General features: G+C 44.3%; 1 protein-coding gene across 5 annotated transcripts in view; it reads left to right on the top strand.

Annotated features, from left to right (window-relative positions):
- Nucleotides 1-26,795, top strand: part of SCAP (SREBF chaperone) — a 68,310-nt gene that overhangs the window by 31,982 nt on the left and 9,533 nt on the right. For 4 of the 5 annotated variants that reach the window (XM_089533834.1, XM_089533836.1, XM_089533835.1 and 1 more), the window contains 15 exons: nucleotides 993-1,150; nucleotides 2,600-2,820; nucleotides 3,387-3,492; nucleotides 4,898-5,070; nucleotides 5,482-5,608; nucleotides 6,915-7,027; nucleotides 8,931-9,025; nucleotides 13,401-13,499; nucleotides 14,180-14,398; nucleotides 16,157-16,584; nucleotides 18,495-18,692; nucleotides 20,385-20,586; nucleotides 21,753-21,868; nucleotides 24,087-24,654; nucleotides 26,133-26,218. In XM_089533834.1, coding sequence (XP_089389960.1) covers nucleotides 993-1,150; nucleotides 2,600-2,820; nucleotides 3,387-3,492; nucleotides 4,898-5,070; nucleotides 5,482-5,608; nucleotides 6,915-7,027; nucleotides 8,931-9,025; nucleotides 13,401-13,499; nucleotides 14,180-14,398; nucleotides 16,157-16,584; nucleotides 18,495-18,692; nucleotides 20,385-20,586; nucleotides 21,753-21,868; nucleotides 24,087-24,654; nucleotides 26,133-26,218 — 2,909 coding nt within the window. The remainder of the gene's footprint in view (nucleotides 1-992; nucleotides 1,151-2,599; nucleotides 2,821-3,386; nucleotides 3,493-4,897; nucleotides 5,071-5,481; nucleotides 5,609-6,914; nucleotides 7,028-8,930; nucleotides 9,026-13,400; nucleotides 13,500-14,179; nucleotides 14,399-16,156; nucleotides 16,585-18,494; nucleotides 18,693-20,384; nucleotides 20,587-21,752; nucleotides 21,869-24,086; nucleotides 24,655-26,132; nucleotides 26,219-26,795) is intronic. The other variant, XM_089533838.1, reaches the window with a different exon arrangement.

Genomic DNA, 26,795 nt, shown 5'->3' on the forward strand with positions numbered 1-26,795 from the left:
GATGTGGAAACCAGTTTTATCTGTTTATCTGTATTACCTAGCATTAACCATTTTAGAATAGCCTTTTTGTTTCTTTTTCTGCTTTAAGGAAAACCCACAATGGCTTTTGATGTCTGGAACAGTTTTCCATCCATCTCCCACCTTTAAATCCCTTCTCAAAACTCAACATGTGACCATTGTGACTGCCTCCTCTCTCTTTTAGCCCTCCCCTCTCCTTTCCTCTCTGTATATTCTAAACTATATATTCTGAATGATTTAGCGAGGATGTGCTGTTGAGCATCCTCTTCCAAAAAGAATCATATCAAAAAAGGAAGCTGCCTTATGCTAGGTCAGACTAAATTGTCTGTCTAGCCCAGGATTATGCGTTCAAACTCTCCAGGTGACTTTTTGGCCCTGCTTCTTCAGTTCTTTTTAAATCAGAGGTGGGCAAAGTGTGACCAAACCTCACTTGTGTAGCCCCCAAACTCTCCCCCATTAAAAAAATTATGGAAGCCTGATTTTGGGGAAGATTGCACCAACCTCCTCCAAACACATGAAAATGTACCACAGTACCTTCCAGCCCTCCCAGTGCCTCCTTTTTTTGGTGACATGATAGCCAAAATGATGACTGGAAGTGACATGTCATGTCTGGCCCCCATTTTTGCTGACATATAGCTGAAGAAGTTGTGTGGGGTTGTGTCAGAATGTGTGGCCCATGAGGAAAGGGTGAGGGGTCTTGTTTGACCCCTGGGCATGATCACAGTTGCTTGTCTACTTTTTAAAAAGAGGTGCCAGAGTTGAACCTGTGTAAATTGTGTGCTTTACCAGCAAGTTAATCTCTGTCTCCTGGAGCAAAAGAACTAAATCACAGTGAGGCTTGGAGACAGTTTTTAAATAAATTAGCATAGTATGTAAAGGTTCTGGAGCACATGTGCCCTGACTGCTCTCTGCACTGTGATTTCTTTCCTGATATTGGCATGTTTCCCTGTCTCTCACTCTGTTTCTCCCGCCAGTACACTGGTGCTCCTGTGGCTTACATCCAGCAGGTCCTGGTGAAAGCCACAGTCTCTCCCTGGCCAACAACATTCCTGGCTGTAGATGTGTTTCGGTCACCGCTTTCCCGGGTTTTCCAACTAGTGGAGGAAATCAGAAATCACGCCCTGCGAGACGGGTAGGTGGCCTTCAGTGAGCGGCAAAGACGGCTTGCTTGTGTTTACCTTGACATTTGGTACTCCCCAGATGATTGCAAAATTGCACTTTTATTGAGAGACAGAATTGTACCTTTACCTGTGAGGAGCTTCCTCAGGCTAGTAGAAAATGGAGTGTCAGATAGAGAATTCAGCATCTTCAGACTTTCTGATGTCTGAGTTCAGTTAATTAATTGTTCTAATGTTTTTCTGAATTACCCCTCCGCTGAGAGAGTGTTCATGGCAACTGTTAACCATAAAATAATAAATACCATGTACACAAAATAGAATTGATAGTACACAGTAGCCTTTATTGTTAGTCTAACCTACTTGGTTTACAGGAATGTTGATTTACAAATCGGTGGGTCTTCTCTGTAGGAAACTATTGGATTAATGGACTGTTGGACTACCGTAAACCCTACTGTTAATCCAATGTAGAGTATACACATTGGATCATGTAATTTACATAAGTGTTGACTAACCCATTTCCCATTAATTAGTAGGGTTACTCTACTTGGGACTAACAACTAGATTTAAGTCACTCATTGCAGTAAAGCAGGGAATCCTCCAAAATCAAGGGTTTAGGAGGATGCTTTTAATTTCACTTTTATTTTTGTGGAAAACTTCCATTGGTCAGAGGGCATTGGCCACCTCCATTCTCATCCCATCTTTGTTTTGTGTCAGGCTGCAAGGCTTTGTGTGCTCCTAACACAAGAACATTTTTGTGCTGCCTTTTCCCATTTTGGTAGAAAAGGTCAGTCTTTTTTGTGCAGATGTTAATGCATACAGTTTTGGCATTGACCAGAGCAACTTGTACATATTTTTCAAATGTACAGGTTTTTTTTTAGTTCTTTGCATTTTGGTATAAGCATGGTTAAGGGCACATTTTAGTTCTTTGAGACACACTGCAGACTTCAGAAATATAAAGATTTTGGAGGCTTCGTGGACACTGTCTTGCAGTGAATCTCACGAGATCCAAAACAGATCTATTTGTCATTTTGGGTAGCTGGAAAGCAGGCTGTTTTATTGCTAATGTACATCAGTCTGTAATGGGATGCTGCACCAGGGAACAAAAAAATACTATATGTTTTTAAATCAGAGCTCTGATAGAATTGGCTCTGTTTTATCTCCTTTCTTGCCCTTAGTCCTGGTACTTAGAAATACTTAGCTGCACATTATCTCGTCTGTGGTGAGTCCATGTGTCTCTGGGCAATGCAAAATTCTGGCGGAGGAGGGACACCATCAGGATGTGAAGTTCATTTTATGAATGAAGAGAGGAACAATCTTGCTTTTTAGAAAACTGACCAGGAGGTTTTTTTAAAAAAAAGCATTCCAGACATGGACGCCTGACCAGTGGCTGGGAGAGATTAACCAAGGGATTGGCTGGTGTTTGTCCATTTGTACTCATGCTTCCAATCTTGGTTTCTTTCCAGCTCCACTATTAAAAGTTTGGAAGAAATCTGTCTCCAGGTAACAGACCTCCTGCCCAATTTAAAGAAGCTTCAAGGCCTGCTTCCTGAGCATGGCTGCCTCCTGCTGTCCCCAGGGAACTTCTGGCAGAATGACCAGGAGCACTTTAGGGCTGACCCCGATATCATTAAAACCATCCACCAGTATGAACCAAAGACACTACAGACCTCGGCTACCCCGAAAGGTAGGATCCCTTGAATGACAGGCTTGAGGTTGTTTTGTTTGGGTTCCAGCTAGTTTCCACCTCTCATTTCCAATCTGTTGGAATAAATCAAGGATAGGCAACTGCAGGGAAATCAGGGACAAATTCTTCTCCCAGACCGTCCCCGCCACAGCAAGCCCAGACTCATTGACATCTTCAGTCCCTCTCAAAATGGCAACTAGAAGTGGTCATGTCACTTCCTGTCACCATTTTGAAAGGGGCTGCAGATAAAAGCAGAAATATGGTGAAGTGGAGGATTCTTGGTGGGGGGGTTGGATAGAATTGGAGGTGCATGTTTTTGCATCTTTAGCATGTTTAGGGACTTTCTGCATGGTTTTCAGGCAAAAACCACCAAAAACTGACAATTTTTTTTTAAAAAATAGAGTTGGGACTGGCAGAGGGTACGAGGGGCTCAAAAAGTAAGATTTCAGGCCACGCATTCCCCACTCCTGGTGTAAATAAATCAGTAGCAGAATTCACCAAAGCAAATAGATAAGCTGCCTTCCTGGTCTTGTCACTTTCAAGCCACAGTCCTCCTGTTTCCTCAGATCTGCTTTTTGGAGTTCCAGGGAAGTACAGCGGGGTGAACCTGTACAACCGGAAGCGAGTGGTCACTTACACCATCACCTTGGTTCTCCAACGTTATGATTCCAGGTAGGCCCTGGAAGGATGACATCAGGATTCATTGCCTAGGTTCTTGGCAAAATGACTACCACGAAGAAAAGTTCCTTGTTTCTATACTCTAGGTTCCCTTCTTTGACTTTACTGTTGTGTTTCAAGACCCTAATAGTGCCTGCTATTATATATTTCTGTGGGAACTTAAAGTTCATATCAGTTCTCAATTTGTCAAGCATGTCCATTTTAAAGTCAGGTTTTACACTCTTAAGTAGCAACAAAACCAGTTACTGATTGTGTGAACACCTACATTTTGAGGTCATACCTTGAAGAACATGTGCTGGTGCACAGTTCAGAACCAGTGAAATGCCAAGCTTCTTTTGACTGCTGCACAAATTAGAAAAATACTGCCCATGCTGCTGAGTGTCATCCATGCCCTGTAATTAAGGTAAAGTAATTAAAATTTAAACATGAACAGTTCATTTTTTCTTTCAGCTATGCCTGCGCCACATGTACCTGCTGTGCAGAGGTATGAGTGGCCCGCAATTTAATGCCACACGTACGAATAATTTTTAAAATGGTTCTGACATATTACAGAATGTCTGCACTCTGGTTGTGACAGCTTGGTAGGGGAGGAGGAATGAAACTTCTATCTTTACCCACTTTATTCTTACAATCCCTGTGACAGTTCACTCTTTCTAAGTTGGCAGAAGTGCTGTTCTTAGTTTTGCATGTCGCCCTCACAGAGATTTTTGTGGCCTCTGGACTATGCCCCCTGCCCACACAGCCTCAGATTTTGGCTTTTTTATGGCCCCCGAATGTCTCCCAGCATCCTCTGGGGCATGTGGGTCCATTTTGGCATCTCCCTAACAGGCTGTTTATAATAATGATGATGATAATATTAATAGCAACAACAATAACATTAGCAATAGCAACAGATAGGCTAAATTATGTCCTAATCCCCCTGAGGGCACTGGAGGGCATTTTGGTGTAGAAAATATATTAATCTTTTTAATGGGGAATGGGAAGCCCTCTAGGGTTACCTGGAAAGCCAATGCAGTCCCCAAACCCTAGATGGTGTTTTGCGTCAGTCTGAGGATATTGCTAATTGTGTTGGGGTGTGTGTGTGTTTTAATGACGTATGTTTTTACCTGGTTTTAATTTTTTTCTGGTCAATTAATTGTGTTTTAACTTTTGTATCTTGTGGATTTATAACAGTATTTTTTTAATCATTGTAAGCCGCTTTGAGTGCCAATCTGGAAAAAAGGCAGGATAGAAATTTATATAATAGTAATAACCCTCAGCCCCTGGGACAGGCCTCCTTAGAAGCCCCTCTGGCTTTAGTAGTGACCTGTTGAAGTCCCTGAGACCTTCCTACGGAAAGGCCTGTATTAGGGAAGGGAATCGGGCACCAACATTGGCCTCCTTTCTGCTTCTGTGGCAGGTTCCTCTCCAGCCTCCGCTCCCGCCTCAAGATGCTGTACCCCAGCCCCAACTGCACCCTGCGGGAGGAGCATATCATCCACGTCCATTTCAAGGAGGAGATTGGCATTGCTGAGCTGATCCCCCTCGTCACCACATACATCATCCTCTTTGCTTACATCTACTTCTCCACGCGTAAGTTTGAGGGGTTTGAGGAGGGCCTCTAGCCCCAGACCTCTTTCTCTCTCCTTTGAAACAGGCTGGAAGAGGAGACTCATCCCCATGGCCTGTCTGAGCAAACAAATTTAATAGGGTTAAAAATCCTTATATTTCAGAGACCATCCTTATTTAATAGCTGAGCCAATGTTTGGCCTCTTTGGGCTCATTTGCCTTGCATCCTTTGGGGTGATACATTGTACAAGAACAGCTTTGAGTGAGTGCCACCCTAGGTAAGATCAGTGTGCCTAGGCATACAGACAGACCCACACACCTTTCTGGCCTTCAAGCTGTGAAGAGCCCTTGGTTGTCTTTTCCCTTTATATGAAGAGCTGATATGTGAGTTTTGCCTCTGTGTCTTTTGACACCATCCAATGTTTTCTCCCTCAGGCAAGATTGACATGGTGAAATCCAAATGGGGCCTGGCTTTGGCTGCAGTTGTGACGGTTCTTAGCTCTCTCCTCATGTCTGTTGGTCTGTGCACTCTCTTTGGCCTAACTCCTACGCTCAATGGAGGGTAAGTGTCTAAGCACAGATTAACTGGTGCAAGGAATGTTAAGGTGGGCCCAAAGAAATGACAGTTCAAAGATTCAAGGAGGCAGTCCATTGAATCTGACATTATTCCCAACACCCTCATCAGGTACCTTCTGCTTTTGCTGTTTCTTTTACCACTCATAAACTTAGTTTAGACAAAGGAAAGCCAGGTGTGGAGATCCTGTGTTTTTCATATCATAAAAGCATGACTGTTTGGCTAAGGTATCCATCTAGATCTACCTTCTTTTTTGCAGTTATCTCTGCAAACTTTTTAAATTTGGATTCCATTCCTGTAAAAACTGCACCTACTAATTTCTTGAGGGGTGCCATGTTTCTGTGCTTTAAAAAGGAGTGCTTTTCAACCCACATGGTTGGGGAAATGAGCTAAAGCAGTAACTACATTCTGGAAGAGAAGCTGAACACTTACCTGGTTTATGTAAAGTCAAAGGCTTTCATGGCCGCCATCCATAGTTTTTTGTGGGTTTTTCGGGCTATGTGGCCATGTTTCAGAAAAGTTTCTTCCCGATGTTTCGCCAGCATCTGTGGTTGGCATCTTCGTCAGGAAGAAACTTTTCTGGAACATGACCACATAGCCCGAAAACCCCACAAAAAACTATATTAAAAAAATTTACCTGGTTTAACCCCTCTGCTGCCTGCCTCATATAAAGCTAAGGGGAGAAGGAAAGAGAAGCCCCTCTCCAAGAATTGAGGAGGGGGGGGGGGCTGGGTGGATTGCAGAGTATCTCCCAAAAGGCCTTGAGATATGCTCAGTCCTTTCTCTTCCCGCAATCTGTCTGCCTTCTGTCAGACCCTTGCACCTTGGTCATCTTAGGTAAACAATTACGCAAGCATGGAAGAGTGTTGCTGCTCCACATGGCCTTCACTTTGTAACAACAGAACACAAGCTGTATGAGGGACAAGCTGGATGGTCATTGACTGGTGGCACTGAGGACACCTTGGATCCCTGCCGTGTTGACTGAGAGCCCAGCTATCTGATTTGCTCTTTTGTTGGCTTGCAAACCTTTGGCATCTGAAATATGTTTTGCCAGATGTCTTTGAAATATATTGCTTTCCTTCCTAAGTGTGTTTATTTTACAATAAGAACCAGTCTTGGTCTGGGAAATCTTGTTTTATTGGATTTATGGAAAAAAATCATTTCAAAATGTGAGTTGCTTTGCCCACTATGGCCAGGGAAGTATCGTTTCTGTCTTTGCTCCTTCCCATAACAGCCTGTTCCTGACCAGAGGTTCCAAGGTTAGTCTCTGCATTTATTTTTGTTTTCTTTCTAGGGAAATTTTCCCTTACCTAGTGGTTGTAATTGGCCTAGAGAATGTGTTGGTTCTCACCAAATCTGTCGTTTCCACACCAGTCGACCTGGAAGTGAAGTTGCGGATTGCGCAAGGTATGTGCAGTTCAGGGTGGAGCAAAGATGGTGAGTTTGCCAGGCCCTTGGTTCATCTAGTCTAATGTAGGCAACCGTTGGGGGGCTAAGGAATTGCATTAGCCGCCTAGGTGATATTGGAGGGCTGCATTCCCTCCTCCAAAAGTTTTGAAAATTATTCCCCCCCTCCCCACCCTGGTGTACCCTAAAGAGTATGGAGACAAATTTGCCTCCCCCGCCCTGCACTTTGTTTTAGACCCAAGAGAGACCTTGGGTCCTGTCAGTCAACTTCTGACTTACTTTCTGTTGGGGAAAAAGCCTCTCCTGGACCTATAACCCAGAGAGCCAAAAATGTGATCAGGTGCCCCCAATAACATTTAGTTTAACCCCCCCTCCTAGTTTTGAAGGGCTGCAAGGCCACACTCTAGCCATCTTTAATCCAGCTCACCTACTTTGATTATCTGTGGTTTGCCACATTCCTTCCTCCATTCAGAACCTGAACCATCCTTCTTTTGTGAAAGTAACTGCTCTTGCTGTTAGTTGGCTTAGAGGAAGGCACAGGCCCAGAGCAAAGACTGGACAATTTTGCTTTTTTGCGACTGCAGTCAAGCCCAAAAATAAGTGCACCAGATCTTCCTCCATTGCACTTTGTTTGGGGTTTGGGGTTGAATGCAGGCACAATCTGTTTTCTGAGGTTTAGGGATTCACAGAATGTTAGGTTTGGAAGGGATTACAAGTGCCATCTAATTTAGCCCTCTGCCATGCAGGTATACTGTCAAAGAAAGACACCCCTCTTGCAGAGTGAACTTCATAGAGGCAAAACCAGTTATAGTGAGGAAAAAACAGGTTTTCTGCTTCCTCTTGAATGCAATATAGCCTAGGTTTCAGCAGCAGAGGCATGAAATCACAGCGTGAAGGCACCTGTCTTTAACAGAAGAGCATTTTGGACTACCTTGGGCTTTGTTGACTTTTGGGTTTGAGCTGTTCAGGGAGTTTATTTAATTGGTTAAGTGCCACAACCTTTCAAGATGCTCGTGTCTTAGATACTTTCAATTTGATAGGCATGCTACAGGTTGAGTACCCCTTATCCAAAGTTTTGTATTTTGGATGTGTTGGGATTTTGGATTACCTGTATTTGCGTATACACAATGCATATAATATGCAGAATAAATAGTATAATATGTATGTGAGTCTGGAGAGAGATGCAGGGATCTGTGGAATGGCAAGAATCCAAGTGTAGTGCCTGGTCTGAATCCATGCCTCCCACTACTTCCCAGATCTTCGCATCTCTCGCCAGCCTCATGTCTCTCGCATCTCTCTCTAGCCATGTCTCTCGCTGACCTCATGTCTCTTACCAGCCTTGCAAATACAGTGCGTACTACACTATTTGCATATTCTAAAATTCAAAATATTTCAAAATTGACACCTCAGAGAATCATGTCAGTACTCAAAAGGCTTTGAATTTTGAAGCATTTTGAATTTCCTGATAAGGGATACTCAGTCTGTACATACTGAATTTTATTTTTAAAAATCAGTAAACACATATAAAATTGATTTTCAAAGTACATTTATCTACAGAATTAAAAAACTTTTTAAATTAATTAAAAGACAAAAGGTGTAGTAGATGAGAGTCCCACTGCCTCCTTCCATTCCTGATCCCTGACCTTGATCTCACTTGTAGAGAGATCTTGTAGCATCTTTGAGACTAACTGAAATAAAGAAGTTGGCAGCATGAGCTTTCATAGACTTCAGTCTAGTTCCTCAGATGCATATAAACAAGTAGACTGAAGTATAGCTCATGCTGCCAACCTCTTTTTTTCAGTGAGTCTCAAAGGTGCTACAAAATCTCTGCAAACTAACACGGCCATATCTTGGAATTCTACCACTCTTGATCTTACTTCTTTATCTGCCTCCTTTTTTCCAGGCTTGAGCAATGAGAGCTGGTCAATTATGAAGAACATGGCCACGGAGCTGGGGATCATCCTAATCGGTTACTTCACCCTTGTCCCAGCCATTCAGGTATTGAGAGGTCAGGGAATGCTGGAAGATTTTTTATCCAATATCACTGGGCAGGCATGTTGGCACTCTTGGTGAACGTTAGGTTGTCTGCTCAGAACCACTTTCTCACTTTCACCTTACATATTCCCTAGCCTTTCATTCTCCCTCCCTGTCATTACAAATACCAAAACTGGAAGGAAAAGACATATAACCATGTGATTGTATGTTGCCCTGGATTCACACCTGGAAACAGTCAGTTGCGTCTCTGTACTCCTGATTTGCCATTTCTTGGGGAATAATAATAATAATAATAATAATAATAATAATAATAATAATAATAATAATATTTGTATACCGCCCTATGGCAAACCAATCCGGGTTTCTCTTGGAGACTACAGCTGGAGCCTAATAAAGCTATTGCTGAGCATGTTTTGAGGGGATGGCTGCTGGAAATGCCTAAGCTATTTGTGGTGGAATCTTTTTGTCTTCTGCAGATTGTTTAAAATCAGAAGAGCACTGCATTTGATTGAGAAAATCTGTCAGTGAGTTGAGATGTGTGTACCATAGAGAACGTGCCAAGTCACTGCTTTAACAAAAGTGTGTAGTTGGCAGAAACAGCCTTGTTGTGACCCACAGCTTCAGGGATCTCCTGTAACCTTCTCCCTGGAAGCCCACTGTAGCATGATCATTTTCAGTACAAGCACTTGGGAAAGTAATGATCACACTTTGTTTTTTCTTCTTCTCTTTCAGTGTGTGTTTATATTTAACATATTGTTAAAACACATGGAGTTTATGAGTTGGAATAGATTTTGAGGTACTAAGAAGAGCAGTCCAAATTCCATGTCTTTGGGCCTAGATGTCTGCATGCTCTGCCTACATTCACAGTGGCTGCTCTGATGGGTTTGCATCTCTGCCCCTTATCATGCTTCCCCCAGCCTGAAGGACACTAAAGAGATAATGAATGGTATAATTGTCAGAGTCCAAGGAGTCCTAGAGATAGGGAAGGAGCTAATTTCACCCAGTCAACCCAGGACCTTGTCACTTAACTGGCTGAGAAGAGGAAGTCCTGCATTCTCCACAGATAGCCTTCTACTGTTAGGCAGTCTCAGATTGTGATCCTCATCAGCCATTATGCTGCAGCCACCAGCAGGAGAGCCTTCTGTTTCCCATTGTTGCTTTTGTATCCACACTTGGCTTAGAAAGAGCAGAGAAAGGGTCATGGTACTCTGAAAAAGTCAAAGTAAGAGCTGAGTTGTTTCTACCTCTAGGACTAAGAAAAATATGCCAAACTGGGTACTTCAGTCAAATACAGACAAATTTAAGTTATCTCACTTATACAGGTTGCAGAGTGGCTAGTACCCTGGAGATTTTCCTTCATGTTCTCTAGCTGACCACCTTTGCGTAGAAGCCACCAGTATTCGACTCTGTTGGCCTTAGGGAAACTGGGTTTGAGTCCATGCTTTTGACTGGTTAGATCTTTGTCCATCTCTCTTCTTGAGAATGGGAAAATGTGGGAGTTGTCCTGTCTCCAACAATCAGATATTAAGAGCTTTAATTTTTGCCATACTGGATAGGTCATTTAGAAACTGTGAAAGTTTTTCAGACACACAAAATGAAACTAAACTTTCATACGTAGGTATCAGCCAAATTCAGTATGTGTAGCTTTTTTCCTCAATATGGAATGGACTACATTGTCCCTGCCTACTGTATATCTGTTAAACCAGAAAGGAGCAACTGAATGGAGGCTGGGAGCCAATTTTGCCTCCAGCCCTTCTGCATGCTGCACCTCTCCACAGCAAGCCCAAAAATCTGTGTTTTCCTCTGCAGTCCTTCCCCAAAACAAGCAACAGTAACTGGTGCTATGTTACTTGCCACCATTTTGAGAGGCACTGCAGAGGAAATCAGGCATTTGGGGGTAGTATGGGGTTCTGTGGTGCTTGTGGAAGTGGAATGTGGGTGTTTTTGTATGTTTTTCCATGGTTAGGGGACATTTTACATGGTTTTGGTGCAAAAAATTCCCCCAAATTACACCATTTACAAAAGTGGTCTATTAGCCATTTTATAAAGAATTTTTCCAAACAAAGGGTGGCCACTCTGATTCAACACTAATGTAAGTGATTACAGAGGGATGTAAATGTAGACTTTTAATAGTTAAGAGTGTCCTGGTCCTAGACAGGTGAGTCTGTCCTTTTTGTTTTCTCTCACTCAGTTTATTAAGTGATCATGTTCTTTTCATTCCAAATATGAAAAAAAATGTAAAATTTGGAAAGTTCATCTAAAATACAAACTGCCATTAAATTCTCCCCAAACCTTATCCCTGTTTCAGTTCTCCATGTTGAAAACAGGGATTATTGTATGTTTTTAGTGTCTGGTTTTAATCATTCTTACCTACCCTCATTTTCATTATGTCAGTGATGTGTGAACACTCCCAAGGACCAGATAAACATTTTTTTAAATAAATCAAATATAAAGATGTATAATGAAAATGTGGTGACTAATCAAACCAAACCTGTAATGTACTTTGAACATCAGCATGTATGAATGCCAAGATAAAATAGGATAATGAATAACAGATAGATTAGGAACCAGAGCATGTATGTTTTTCAGTTTGTGAGAGTTCTCCCCTGATAAGATCAGAATTCTGACGTTGAGCACTGCTGGCCTTTCATAATGCGCAGTGGTGTTTACATAGATTTGGGGTTTTTGTATGCTGGCTATGAACTTATGGGAGTTGTAGGCCAACACCTGTGAAGGCCACCAGTTTGGCTAAGGCTGCAGTGACCTTGTCCGAAGCCATATTCCCCTGATATCTAGTGTTGTATTTCTTAACCACCTCCCTTATTGGAGTTTCTCTTGAGTGTGCCAACAGCTCCACCTATCTTAACTGCTCAGATTTTTTGAACAGCCCAGCTTGCACATTCCTGTTGTCTTTATACCAGGAGGTGGGCTGGGATCTCACATAACTGTGCTGATAGGCAAGAAGGCTTATGTATACAGGCTGCAATCCTGTATGTTTACGTATAGTGGGACCTGCCCTAGGCTGAGCCATATGACAATACTACATTGCATGTTTGTTTTCTATGTATTTGGTGTTAGCTGCCTTCAAGTTGATCTCGACTCATGGCAACCCCATGAATGAGACATCTCCAAGCCCCCCTGTCCTCCATTGATCTGCTCAAGTCCTGTAGGCTCAAGCCCATGGTCTTCCTGATTGAGTCTAGCTATCTGGCATGCAGTCCCCTCTTTCCCTCTACGTTCCCCAGGGTCATTGTCTTTTCGAATGAGTAGTGCCTTCTCATGATGTGACTGAAGTATGACAGCCTCAATTTCATCATCTTGGCTTCCAGGGAGAGTTCAGGCTTGATTTGTTCTAGGACCCATTTATTTATTTTTCTTTTTAGCTGTCCATGGTATGGGAGCAAGTTATGCATTAGTGTAACAATACTGTAATAGCACTTACATATATAGTGGTCACCTCAATATGTTAAATTGTTTGCCATATATGTTGTAATATAATTTTGTATTCACATACATTGCTGCTGGAATGGGATCTTGTAGCACTTTTGAGACTAACTGAAAGAAAGAAGTTGGTGACATGAGCTTTCTTAGATTGGAAATAGGCTCAAGTCTAAGAAACTCTTTTCTTTCAGTTAGTCTCAAAGGCGCTACAAGATCCCTTTGCATACTGATTTTTTCAGACTAACACAGGTATGTCTTTGAATACATTGCTGCTGTTTTTTGTTTGAGCCATATGTCACTACTACTGCCACCCTGACTTAATGAACAGCACCTGAAAACTCTCCTGTTCCCACCCAGCCATTTCTTCCTTTGTGGGGAGTGGGCAGGACCGCAGCATCTTGCTGCATTCCCATAGGTAGATGTGAAATGATTCCAGCAGCTGAGACTTCTGGAGGACCCTGTCAGATCTTGATGCTGATGGCATCATTTTGCCTCTGGTTACAAGAAGATGGTTCCACAATCCTGCCTGCTCCCCATGAATCAGGGAATGGCTTTGCAGGGTGATTCAGAGAATGTTCAGTAAGTCAGACATGAGGGCCTTAGAGTATTGCACAGTGAGAAAGGGAATACCAACTGCCACAGCCTTCAGAATAGTACATGTAAGGGAAATGTGCATGTGTGTGTGTCCCTAACAGGATGCCACCTGCACATACACACACCATGCTTCCTTGAAATTCCCTCAGCTCCCTCCTACCTGCCCCTTGTTGACAAGTCATGTCTACCTGGGTTGTGACTGGTATGTGGGGTGGTACCTCTTGATGTCTCCTGCTTTGGCATGGCTCAGTCTGCCAGGAGGAGGCAGATCTGACTAAGTGGATTTTGTTAGCTACAGTCCCTCCTCTCTTCCCCCCCCCCCCCCCCCCAAAATACCTTTCAGGAGTTTTGCCTCTTTGCTGTGGTTGGCTTGGTGTCTGACTTCTTCCTCCAGATGTTCTTTTTCACCACTGTCCTGTCCATTGACATTCGACGGATGGAGGTAAGATTTTTGCCATTTTATTTGGAAATTGTTTCTCAGCTGCCTTTTTCAGGGCACCCAAATCCTACAGAGGTGACTTTATGGATTAAACTCCCATTCAGAAATCAAGCATGAGAAATCTCCCAGGTAGAGCCAACTTGGCAGTAGCAACAGCAACTGGATAAAATGATACTTGCCTTTCACCGACTCTCTTGTACAGATGTTTTTTGGGCTCCACCTCCCTGCAGAAAATGCTGGAATATTATAGAGTTTTATTTCTTATTTTTTGGCAAGATCAGTTGAGAGAAGATTTTTATTAGTAGTATTATTTTAGATTGCTTTTCTCTGAGGATGAGAGAGTGAGATGTGCTCAAGATTAGTCAGTGGATTTCTAGGCTGAAGAAGGGATTCCAGTCCGGTTCCCCTGGAGTCCCAGTGTGACACTCAAACTAACACATCACAGTGGCTCAGGTGTAATTTGATATCACCAGCAGTATTCCAGCCCCATACATGGGTCATGCACTAACTTAAAGGAAGGAAACACTTTTAGCCAGATACAATGTCCTTCTATAAGGCAGTGCATGAAGATGCTTAGCACTGGTGTTTTGGTTATTCATTTTATTGGCAAATGACATTTGTCTTCTGATCCCACTTGCTTCCATTTTTATTATTATTATATTATTATTCCCTTCTCTTGACAGCTTGCAGACCTGAACAAGCGGCTTCCAGCTGAGGCCTGTGTGGCCCCTGCCAAGCCATCAAGCCGCTTCCAGCGATATGAGCGCCAGCCAGCCATGCGGCCCGCCACCATGCACACCATCACCCTTCAACCCTCCTCCCTCCGGAATCTGCGCCTCCCCAAGCGCTTGCGGGTGATCTACTTCTTTGCCAGGACCCGGCTGGCTCAGAGACTCATCATGGTATTGTCCTGTGGCAAGAGGGAAACCCTCTGTGGCAGAATGGCTTCTGGGGATGGTGGCTTTAGGATCCAGGCTTTGAAGACTCTGCTGCAGGAAGAGGGAAAGCTTTTATTTTACTGCAGAAGGAGGAGGGAGCCATCCCACCGCTGCCACCATGTGATGGATCCCTGAGGACAAAGCCCTGTGCGTGGCTCTTACTCCCAGGGAGTCCCTTAAAAACAACTTTTCTTTCGCTGCCACCACCCAGTGAATATTTATTCGTAGCCCCACAGCCACACCTCCCTACACACACACTGGGACTTGTGAGGGATAGAGAGAGAGATCTAGTTTCCTTTCTTGCTAACCCAGAGCAATCAGTAGCCGAGTTCAGGCACGTGTATAGGAGTAGAGAGACAGTAGATGCTTTTAAAAGAAAGAAGTTTATTTTAAAGGAATAGCATAGAATATAGAGGTATCATTCGTGCAAGAGCCTCCTTGCCTTGCAGGCATAGAAGCATGCTATAAAGTATTCATTTCAGGCAAGCTATTGGATAAAACATAATAAAAACCTAGACGCACTAACTAACACACTTTTCCTGAGCTACTCACACAGTGATGGGATTTGTAGTCCGTGTTGAGTTTTTCGGATACCAGGAGCTGCCCTCATGGCCTAACTCCACTGGCATCGCTTTGCCTGTGTGCAAGCACACAGCTGGTTTCCCCAAAACAAAACCAAGATGGAGAACAAAGGACGCATGGTCCTACAGGGGTATTTAAAGCCCTCTCTTTGAATCTTCTTGAAAAGGCCCCGCTGCCACTGTTGATTGGCCAAGTGAGCCTTACGTCAGCTATGATGTAGCTGCTCATTAGCATGTAACTCCCCCCCAGGTTAACCCTTTGTAGTCAGGCGAAGTTTCCAAATGACCAGATGACCTAGTCATCACAGAGCCATACTAGCCTTCCTAGAAAGGGGTTTCCAAAGTCTGAGGGCAACTACCAAGGAGAGTCTTCTTTATTCTCATCACACATGGCTGGTAAAGTAATCAGACAGAGAGAAAAGCCTCACCTGAGGAACTTGGAGCTTGAATAGGCTCATATTTGTACACTACCTTGATCTGCTGGAAAAGTGGTATTATTATTATTATTATTATTATTATTACTACTACTACTACAGAGGAAGGCATAGTCCTAGACCCAAGCTATATAGGAGTTGCAGCACCTAAAGTGATGTCAAAATGCATTATTTCTACAGTGCAGATGCATCATTAGTTACTCTTAAGGACAGGGTGCAATTGCACTGTAAAATAATGCATTTTGATAGCTCCATTCTATGGAATCTTGGGATTTGTAGTGTTACAAGGTCTCTGCCAGAGTGCTAGTGCCTCACAAAATGACAAATCCCAGGATTCTGTAGGATGGAGCCTGGGCAGTTAATGTGGAGTCAAACTGCATTATTTCTACAATGTAGATGAGCCCGCAGCTCCTCCATGCCTGTGAGTAGGGCAAAGAACACAGTATTGGTATTGGTACTTATACCTTTGTCTGTCCCAAGAAGGAAAACATGAATTCACAGGAAAGGAAAATTTGCTCATCAGTAGACGAATTCTTCTGAGAGCAGGGCTTTCTCCATGCAACCAGGCTGGGTATTTTTGATGTCACAGAAGTCCCTCTTTGGAACCTTTGTGGGAGTTTTGGCCTTAGCAGAACTTGTGTGTGTTGAGGAGGACAGCCAAGCACACGGTTATAACATTTTGTCTTTTTGCGCTGTCTCTTCTGCAGACTGGGACAGTGGTCTGGATTGGCATCCTTTTTTACACAGATCCTGCAGGCCTTCGCCCTTACCTGGCATCTCAAGTCACCGAGCAAAGCACCTTGGGGGAGGCCGGGTTGCCCGCCATGCCAGTACCCAGAGAGGTCCTTCCCACTGGCGATGCCAAACTGTCCCTCTCCATCTTCCCTCCGGATCCTGTGCAGCAGCAGCAACTGGCAGGGAATCAAACATTGGACTCCTTGAGCCAGCAAGAGGCAAGTCTCCAGGCTGAGGCAGAGGAGGAACAAAAAAGCCAGGGAAGCAGTGGTGGGCATCCGGGCATGGGCCCCAAGGCCGAAGTGACGTGGGGATCAGAGGATGAGGAGCTGTGGAGGAAGCTCTCCTTCCGGCACTGGCCCTCCCTCTTCAGCTACTACAACATCACCCTGGCCAAACGGTTAGTTCTGTGGAGGAAGCTTGGGGCTCTAGACAGAAAAGATTTCAAAGAAAGAGCTATGCTTTGTTTGTTTGTTTAAAGTATTTATACCCTGCTCTTCAACCACAAAGGCTCTCAGAGCATATGATTGTTAATTTGACAGTTTCCTGCTCTTAGGCTTGCAATCTAAAAAGACCTGATACAAAAGGAGAAGGGAATGGCAGTGAAGACGGGGAACAAATACAGGAGATACTGCCTCTCTTTCGAAAGCCAGAATGGTAGCAGTTAAGATGGAACCTTCCAACTTCCTTTGGGCCTAGGCATGATGGAGCTGTGCTGCCTCTTAATCCCTTGCAGCAGCAGAAGGAAAGGTGGACTGAAAAGGGGTCTAGTAGCACCTTTAAAACGATTTGCTTTATTTAGCATCACCTTTTCTGGAGTTCAGTCCACTTCCTCAGGTGGACTGATGAAGTTAATATTGAAGCACCACGTGCATAGCAATAGGGAGGGTGGAATACAGTGTAATAGGGCACAGAAAGATGCCAGTTGTGATGCTCTCTATGAATTGGACCATTTTATGTGGCCATTTAAAACACCATTTGCATTTTCTTTGTCCTATTAACCTTAAATGTTTGAAGTTATACTTTTCTCTTGGAAGAAGTGGCCAAGACAGAATTGGTCTGTCCCTTGCAAACATATACTATATATATTCATGTATAAGGCTAGAAATTTAGGTCAAAAATTTGACCCAAAAAAGCTAGGTCAACTTATCCACGAGTCAATGTAGGTACTGTACTTTAACTCTCGTTAAAAAAAGGAACCATTCCCTGGGGAAAGGCAAGAGTATTATCTACCTTGGAATCACTGAAACCCCTCTATTTTCTCATCCATCCAGCCTTTAGTATGAGCACAGTTATGCCTGCTGAAATTTTGTAAGTTCTTTGGCATTGTTTTTCTTTACTTCATTGTTTACATCCTTTGTTAGATGCCCCTAAGTTTTACCCTCGACCTATCCATGGATCAAATCAATATCCATAATTTTGGTCTCAAAACCTGCCCTCGACTTATACATGAGGTCGACTTATAGTCGAGTATATACGGTATATCTGAGATTTAAACACAATTGTGCCATTTGCAGATAACACAGAGGGGTGTGTGTGTGTGTATCTTAACACAGCTAGCTTTATCTGAAAGAGGCTCCCAAACTCCTGCTTTGCATACAGACAAACTCTGGCCTTTCTGCTTCTAAAGACTAGTTATCAGGCAATGAGAGCCTTGTTTCTGCTGCCACCAATGAGAATAGCTAATGCTGGCCTAGGTGGCTCAGTAATCTCACCTGCTATAAAGGCAGCTTCATGGGACCTAGCAGTTATCTTCACTGCTTTGCCTGGCTCGGTAGTTACTCTTTAACATGAAAAAGCTGAACTGGGATGGGTGTCCTTAAGCATACCAGAGGCTGAAAGACATGGGAAAACTTGTTGGGTCTTTCTTCCTCACCACTGCTAGCGTGACCAACTCCCTGCAAGGAGAGACTCTGGTGGCGCAGTGGTTAAATGCCTGTACTGCAGCCACTCACTCAAAACCACAAGGTTGCGAGTTCAAGACCAGCAAAAGGGCCCAAGCTCGACTCAGGCTTGCATCCTTCCGAGGAGGGAGCTAAAATGAGTACCCAGACTGTTGGGGGCAAATTAGCTTACTTGCTAATTAGCTTACTTGCTGTTCACTGCTATGATCTTTGGAATAGCGGTATATAAATAAAACAAATTATTATTAATTATTATATTAATGGGCTTCAGCTTGGCCTCCCTTGCCATCCCTTCCTCCTTCAGTTGTGGTCCTCTGAAATGGTCCAGTGAAGCATTTCTACCTCTTGTTCCTGCTTTTTTCAGCCTTAGACTACAACTTCTATTTTTCCTTTGTTTTTAATACAGCTACATCAGCATCCTACCTGTGATCCCAGTAACACTCTACCTGAATCCACAAGAGGCCTTAGAGGCACGCCATCCTCACGAGGCAAATCGCTACCAGACTTTTTTCTCACTAAGCAGCGGGAAATCTGAGAAGGGAGACCCCCTTGCTGAAGGCATGCCCAAAGTGCAAGGGCATCATCGGGATGTCACGTTATACAAGTGAGAGAGCTGAGAGATGGCTGGGAGGCACCGGGAATTAAAAGCCCCGAGGGTGGGAGAGAAACACCAAGCTGGCCAGGCTCCTGGAACACCCATGGTGGTTTCTGGGCTTTTGTTAGCATGTTTGGAGCTCTCTATTTAGATCATATATGGCCCTTTGATGTTTATAGAATCATGGAGTTGGAAGGAACCTCATAAGTATGTAATCCAGTCCTCTGCCATGTAGGAATGCACTGCTGCACTCCCAAATGATGGCCATCCAGCCTCCGTTTAAAAATTTCCAATAGAAGTACAGTATCTAGATCAAGGGGAGTAATAGTACCATTCTATTCTGCTTGGTCAGACCTCACCTGGAATCCTGTGTCCAGTTCTGGACACCACAATTCGAAAAGGATGTTGAGAAACTGGAGCGTGTCCAAAGGAGAGTGGCCAAAATGGTGAAGGGTCTGGAAAACCCTATGAGCTTGGTGTGTTTAGCCTGGAAAAGAGAAGGTTCAGAGGTGATAATGATAGCCCTGTTTAAATATTTGAAGAGTGACTATTGAGGATGGAGCAAGCTTGTTTTCTGCTACTCCAGAGATTAGGACATGGAGCAATGGATGCAAGCTATAGGAAAAGAGATTCCATCTCAACATTAGGAAGACCTTCTTGACAGTACAAGCTGTTCAACAGTGGAACATGCTTGGAGTGTGATGAAGTCTCCTTCTTTGCATGTATTTCAGTTTGGATGGCCATCTCTTGGGTGCTTTGATTGTGAATTCCTGCATGACAGAATAGGCTTGGACTCGATGGCCCTTGAGATCTCTTCCAACTATGATTCAGTGAAAAGAGTCTTTCACCCTTTGAGAGAGTCTATTGCATTGTTGAACAGCTCTTATATCAGTTCTTCCTAAAGTTTAGTTTGAATCTTCTTTTTTTAATTTTTTAATTTGGTTTGTTTTTCTCATCTCTGGAGAATCAAAAATCAAGCTTGCTCCATCTCACTTCAGATATTTAATGTTGGCCATCACCTTTCTGTCTTCTCTCCTTCAAACTGTGCATATCCACCTACCTTGGCCATTCCTCATAGGGTTTGTTTCAATTTTAATTTTTTTAATTGTACTGTTTTTAATGTTGTGAGCTTCCCTGAGTCCCAGTTTTGGGGAAAAGGTGGATATAAATAAATATCATCATTATCCAGGTCATTCATATCCTTGAACTGAGGTGCCCAGAGCTGGCTGCAGTATTGCTGATGAAGGACAGAACGTGACTACAACTTACCTTGATCTGGACCTTATACTCCTCTTGATGCAGCCTAAAATTGCATTGGCTTCTTTGGCAGCTACATAGTGTTGGGCTATACCTCTCTGCAGCCCTACCCAACAAAGATGGTGGTCAGAGGTGATAGCAGTCCAGCAACATCTGGAGAGTTGCACCTTCACATCTCTGCTGTAATATTTTTTAGCAGCTGGTTTTTTACATGGCTGTGACAACCCATGTGGAAAGAGTCCTTGTGTGGAGGTGAATGATGTTCCATGTCACATTGTTTCCCAAAGTGGAGATTTAATGTACAGCTCTTAGGCTTTGGCATCCACTCTCTATAGAATTGGTTTCAGGCCCAGTTCAGCAGTTTCTTTTTGGACCCATTGCCCTTGGAAGGCTGGAGCTTCTGGGAGTTTCAGCCTTGACTCATTTCTCCTGTTTCCCTTCCAGGGTTGCTGCTTTGGGCCTGGCATCTGGCATCCTTTTAGTCCTGCTGCTTTTCTGCCTGTACAAAGTTCTGTGCCCCAAAAACTATGGGCAAAACGGACTCTCCCACAGCCGGAGGAGGAGAGGAGACCTGCCTTGTGATGACTATGGATACTCTCCTCCAGAGACGGAGATCATTCCCTTGGTACTTAGGGGTCACCTGATGGTAAGCTGCTTGGGAGGGAGCCAAACAGGCAGGCTGGAGCATTACATGGGGATGGATGCTCAGGAATCCTTATTCTAGGCTTGGGTGTGTGAATTCTCTGCCCCATCTTTCCCATTCAGAAATTTAGTTCAGAAGACCCAACATGGAGCAGACATAGCTGGTTATTGCACTTTGTCATGGTTTGTTTTGAAGGCCTACCTTTTCATACCATTGGTTTGGAACTGGGATTGGAGTAATAGGATAGTTGTAGCCTGGGATAGACAAGCCAGTGTGGTGTAGTGGGTAGTGTGCTGGATGAGAACTCTAAGAGACCAGGGTTTAAATCCCTTCTTGGCCATGGAAGCACACTTGGTGACCTTGGGCAGATTGCTCTCTCTCAGCCTCAGAGGAAGAGAGTGGCAAACTTCCTCTGAATAAATCTTGCCAAGAAAGCCCTAGGATGGGGTTGCCATCAGCTGAAATTTAGGTGTAGGAGAACTAACATGGTGTAGTGATTTCAGTGATGGGATAAAAGTCTAGGTGACAAGAATTTAAACCCCTGATCTGTCCTGGAAGCTGTCTAGGTGATCCTGGGCAACCCACTGTCTCTCCCCCAATTATGAGGTTACCTTCACTTAAGAGATTATTTTAACTTGAACTTCTTTTCTATTTAACAATTTATTCCTTGACCTTCCTCTACTGTTTTTTTTTTAAACACTGCCTCTTTCCTTCTGCTATTTTCTGGTCTTTCTGATGGGGCTACTGGGGGTGGGGTGGGGGGGCAAAAGCAGCATTTTAAACCAAATGCTCACTTTTCACACAAAACTGGCTGGATTTGGAGATCCAGCTTCTCTGATAGCTTTTCAGTGGTGGAACTCCCTTGTCTTTATTTCCCTGGACAGTCTGGTCTTCTCTTTTTTTTTGTATTGATTTCTGCTATAATCTCAGGAAACTGGTTAGCCAGAAAGTAATCAATGTAAAACAACAGATCTCCCTGTTAAAATTTGAAAAATGGGGTTAATAAAATGACAGTGAAGGTCACAGTAAAAAGAACCAAGATGGTGACAGATTTGCTCTTTCTCTGTAAACTTTCCTGCGAGTTTCCACTGTAGAGAAAGGAAGGCCAATCCCTCCCCTTCTCTGTTGCTCAAGCACTTGACCTGCTTTTCTTGTCTTTTTTTCCCCAGGACATCGAATGCCTGGCTAGTGATGGCATGTTGCTTGTCAGCTGCTGCTTGGTGGGCCAGATCCGTGTGTGGGACGCTCAGACTGGTGACTGCCTCACAGTCATTCCAAAGCAAGGGTAGGTCTCTTCAGGAAACCCCTCAGAGAGGTGCTAGTCTTGTTCCTGATTGCTGTTGACTTTGGAGATTCTCCACTTCCAGGCCATGTTGTTTCCAGCTCGCATGTCTGAACACAATTCCAGGGGCAACACTTTGCATTGCTCAATATGGGGCCTTGTTCTCATTCCTGGGCCAACAAGGGCTCCCAGCCTCAGATGTGCTGTCTATAAAAGTTGGGTTGGTGTTAATAATCCACTGACAAACAGATTGTTTTCTAGAATATGTTCTAGAAATGATGGTATAGAAAATCCTGCCTGATAATTCCCTGAAGAAATGTGACATCCCTTTGAGAAAATGCCCCTGCAAAGAGTGGTTTTATTTCTTTCTTGTTCCCTTCTGGTATTCTGTGTGCAATTACATATTTGCAGAAGAACTAAATAATTTTCTCAAGAGACACCCTACATATTCACATGCGTCCTTGGAAGTCTTTAAACAGAGGCTGGATGGCCATCTGTTGGGTATGCTTTGATTGAGAGTTCCTGCATGGCAGGGGGGTTGGACTGGATGGCCCTGTGGTCTCTATGATTCTGTGATTCTATGCACACCTGCCTTCCCACTCAACAGAATCATGGAAGTATAGAGTTGGAAGGGACACTAAGAGACATATGATCCAATCTCCTGCCAGTGTAGTAATCCATCCCTGAGAAATTATAATCAATACTCTGTTTAAAGGTGCTCTGACAAAAGAGAGTCCATCAACTTCTGAAGGGACACATTCTGCTGCTCGACTAGTCTTAGTATCAGAAATATTTTTCTAACGTCCAGGTGGCATATTTTTTTCTGGCCTTTTGGTTCATGGTCCTACCCTTTGGAGCAACGGAATACAAGTTCACTCCCTCATCCAAGTGATGAGAGACCTCCAGATATTTTTTGGGCTGTCTATATCTCTCCCTTAGTCATCTTTACTCCATAGCCAATTACTTCATGCTCCCTCCCCCATGAGGTTTAGTTTCCAGATCCTTCGCCATCTTAATTGTTGTCCTCTGGATGCCTTCCAAAAGTGCTTTGCTCTGACAGTGAAGTCCACCTTCACCCATTCCCCATGTTGTCCTAGTGTCCCTGGATACTGGAAGTCCCAGAATGATCAGCTAGATCTCACTGCCCTGTTAGGCACAGATCCCTGAAGCTCTCAAACTCAGTGGCTGCCCCTGGACTCTGGAACTCCCTTCTTCAGTGTCTCACTCCTTGCTATCCTATAATCGGCAGGCAGAGACATTTTTATTCCAACAGACTTTTGAGGAGTGAAGGTTTTAAAGGCTTTTTAGAACATTCTATACTGTTTTTTAAAAAAAACATCCTTTTAACATTTTTGATTGTAAATGTTAAACTGCTTTTATTGTTGTTAATCGCTTAATTCATTTTAATGGTGAATGGTTGTTTTGCCTGTTTTTTCTACATTGTGCTTATTTTAATTTGTAAGCCACTTTGAGTCCCAGTTTTTTTTTGGGGGGGCGGCAGGTTATAAATGATGGTGATGGTGGCAGAAGTGATGACAACAATGATGATGATAATTCCTATGGGACTTTAAGATTCAAACTGGCTGACAATTAGAATGTAATAAGGCAGTTATAAATGTAGCTGATGAAAAGAAAGCTTGCTGGATACATGTGGCAAGCCTGGGAGAATGCAGAATAGCAAGTAGCAATAGCAAGTACAATTCTATACTGCTCATCAGTGCACTCAAGCATTTCCTAAATGGTTTACAATGTGCAAGCTAATTGCCCCCAGCAAGCTGGGTACTCATTTTAGCGACTTTCTGAAGGATGCAAGGCTTGAGTGGATCCTGGAGCCCTGCCTGGGATCGAACTCACAACTCTGTGGCTGCAGTACACCCATTTAACCACTGTACCACAAGTGCTTCTTATTGAAGACAAAGAGAGTGATAAGATTTTGATGTACTGAAACCTACAAACAGAGATGTTTGTAAAAGAAACTCAGTGTGGTTCAGCATTTATAGGTACTCTGGAAGCAACTCCGAACAGACTGGCAAAACATCTGAATGAAATTGCCATCAATAGTGTCACAAAAGTGCAGTTATATAAAGCAACACTGCTTCACAGATTCCTCACATTCCTAGATTCTTGAACAACAGTTTAATCACTGATGGTCCCATATTCCTGTCAGTAACCCTTGGCAGACTGTGAAACTGATCATAAGTGGACTGCCATTGCATTTCAGGTTGCGCCGAGACCACAGTGGCATCTTTGATTACCAGGACTGTTGGGATCACAGCCCCGAAGGCAAAGGCTGCCTGGACGACCCTTTTGAAGGCAGCCGCCCTTTCAAGAGGGCTCGGAGCCCCCCACAACCCCCTCTGTTCATCGATCAGCCAGACCTCACCTCCCTCATTGATACAAACTTCTTGGAGCAGGCTAAGGCAATCAGCCCAGAGCCCCGCCACCGTGCCATCTGCGGCCGGCAGAAGGAGGCGGGCTACGACTTTTGCAGCCTGGTGGAGAAGGTCTACGAGGAGCAGAGCACCTCAAACTCTGTGAACTTTTTGGGCTTCTCTGCTCCACATGGGCAGGTGGCCTTCAGCCAGGCCAGTGGAGGCAGGACCCCAGGCTGCAGGGGTGAGGAGGGAGACTGTGGGGCCCGCCGGAGCAGCCTGGGTGAAGAGTCCTGCATGGGGATGGATAAGGCCCCGTCCCTCCCTTCTTGGGGAGGGGACTTTGAAAGCTCCATCTGGAGCCTGGAGCTGCAGGGGAACCTCATTGTGGCTGGCCGGAGCAACGGGAAGCTAGAGGTAAGGATAAGGACCTCTCTGGAGGGTGGCCAGGGATGGATTTGAGGGAGAGGCCTTTTGGGGTATGGAAGCATTTCCTCCTGCTCTTTGCTCCTGAGTGAGTGCTTGAGGTTTGAGGAAAGCTCTTTTGCAATTTGGATCCCACAACTAGGGCTGCTCAGGTTCTTGAGGTGCCTGTCCCCCACCAACCAGAAGCCGTCCAAGGTATAAGTCCCTCCTGAAAAGAAGCTCCTCTGCAAAACACTCCATATCTGCCTCCTGGGGGAGAGCACAAGCAAAAGACCCAATCTGTGGTCAGTCACTAGCCCCAAGCCCCGTCCTGGCATGTCAAGGGTGGGCAAAGGGCAACCTTAGGGACACGTTTGGCCCCTCCAAAGCACTCCTGGAATTAAAAAAAAATTATTTGATTTCCCCCCCAATGAAGGGGGGAAAAGTCCCCCTTCCCAGAAATGTTTTAAGTACAGGAGAGGCCCTTTTTAAACCAGAAAATAACCTAAAAATTGACTTCTGGTTGCTTCCTGGTGCAAAAAAATAATTAAAATAAAATAAGGTATGCTCTAGTCCTGAAGGAAGCCCCAAAACATGGAAAGATTGCCCTTATCTTTCCTATGAAGGGTAGGAAGGCCTCTTTAAGGAAGTTTTTTTAAAAAAAGAAAATATGAGGATGGATTTTATTAGTAGTATTGTTTCCATTATTTTTGTTTACCTCCTGCTCTTTCCCCAATTCAGGATGCAAGGCAGCTTATAAAAGTTAAAAACAGATGCTGCTGGGGGGAAATGTACTTTGTACGAAAATTAAATACATAAAACTATCCATGGAATTAATAAACGAGTTAAAAATCTGTCTTCTAAAAAAGAAAAATGATCATGTAATATGGGCAGTAGGTTTTCAATGGCCTACTGAAACAAAAATATTTCTAGCTGCCTATGATAGGATAGCAAGAAGAGTGCCAGCCCAATTTCTCTAGGAAGGGAGCTCCAGAGCATGGGAGCAGCCACAGAGAAGGCCCTGTCCTCGTGTTCCCACCCGATGTGGCCATGAGGGTGGCGAAACAGGGAGAGAGCCTTGCCCCAAATCTCAAGACCCAGGCAAGCTCATGCGGGAAAATGTAGCCCCCATGGCAGTTTCCCACCACTGTTGTATGTGATTGAAAAGGTGTTGAAGGGACGAGGTGAGGAATGGTCAGCTCCTTCCACTTGAGGCCTTAGGAGTGACCCCATGCTGGCTGCCCAGAGCCAGTAGTTTGGCTGTACATACAGTAGGAAGCTGCTTCTCTCTGGGCTAGAATGGTTCTGCTGCCATCTGTTTTGAAGCTAGGCACTCTGTATGTGTGTCTGCAGGGTGAAGAAACCTCTCTGAAAGGTCATGGGGCCATTTGTGTCTCAGCTGGAGGCAGGATGAGGAGGAGAGAGATGTAGGAGCTCCTTGTTTTTGAAGGGTCAGATGTCACGGCATCCTCCCCTCTCTTGCCTTACAGGTGTGGGATGCCATTGAGGGCACGCTGCGTTGCAGTAATGAGGAAGGCCAGTCCGGCATCACCTCTCTGGTCTTTCTGAACAGCAGGTAAGGAGTCTGCTTCCTCTTGCAGTGAGTCAGTGCCTAGACCAGTGGCAGTTTTAGGGAGAGGCTCTGCCTGGTCTGACTAACCAACTTGCCTGCTGCTCCCAAAGGCTCCTTCTGGCTGCTAACCTCAGAGGAGGGCAAGCAAGAGACTCACTTTTCCTCCAGGGCTTCTACAGCTCTGCTTGGTGACCCCTCAGCCTTGCCACCTCAATGTGCCTGTGTATTCTCTGGGAGCTGTTCCTTCTACGTTTGCTGTTTGGCCTGCCCTGTTTCCACAGACCCCCCCTCTATTCACCACTTGCTAATAGCGTGGTGGGTTCTCCACAACAGAGAGGGACTGGGCCGGGGGGGGGGGGGCTGGATTCTATTCTTTGCTTTGTTGAGGGGGCATGATGCTGGCTGGGCCGCATGCGGAACATAAGTTGAAGGGGACTCAGTAGCGTGATGCTGCTGCAGCAAAGAAGGCAAATAATATTGTAGCCTGTATTGATGGAACCATAGTCTCCAAGACAAAGAGTCAGATCTTCTCTGGAAGGCCTGGGCACCTCACTTGTAACAAGGATATAAACAAGCTGGA

Source organism: Sceloporus occidentalis, unplaced genomic scaffold (genome assembly GCF_023333645.1).
Source record: "Sceloporus occidentalis isolate IW3139 unplaced genomic scaffold, rSceOcc1.0.p SCAF_7, whole genome shotgun sequence".
Classification (NCBI taxonomy): Eukaryota; Metazoa; Chordata; class Lepidosauria; order Squamata; family Phrynosomatidae; genus Sceloporus; species Sceloporus occidentalis.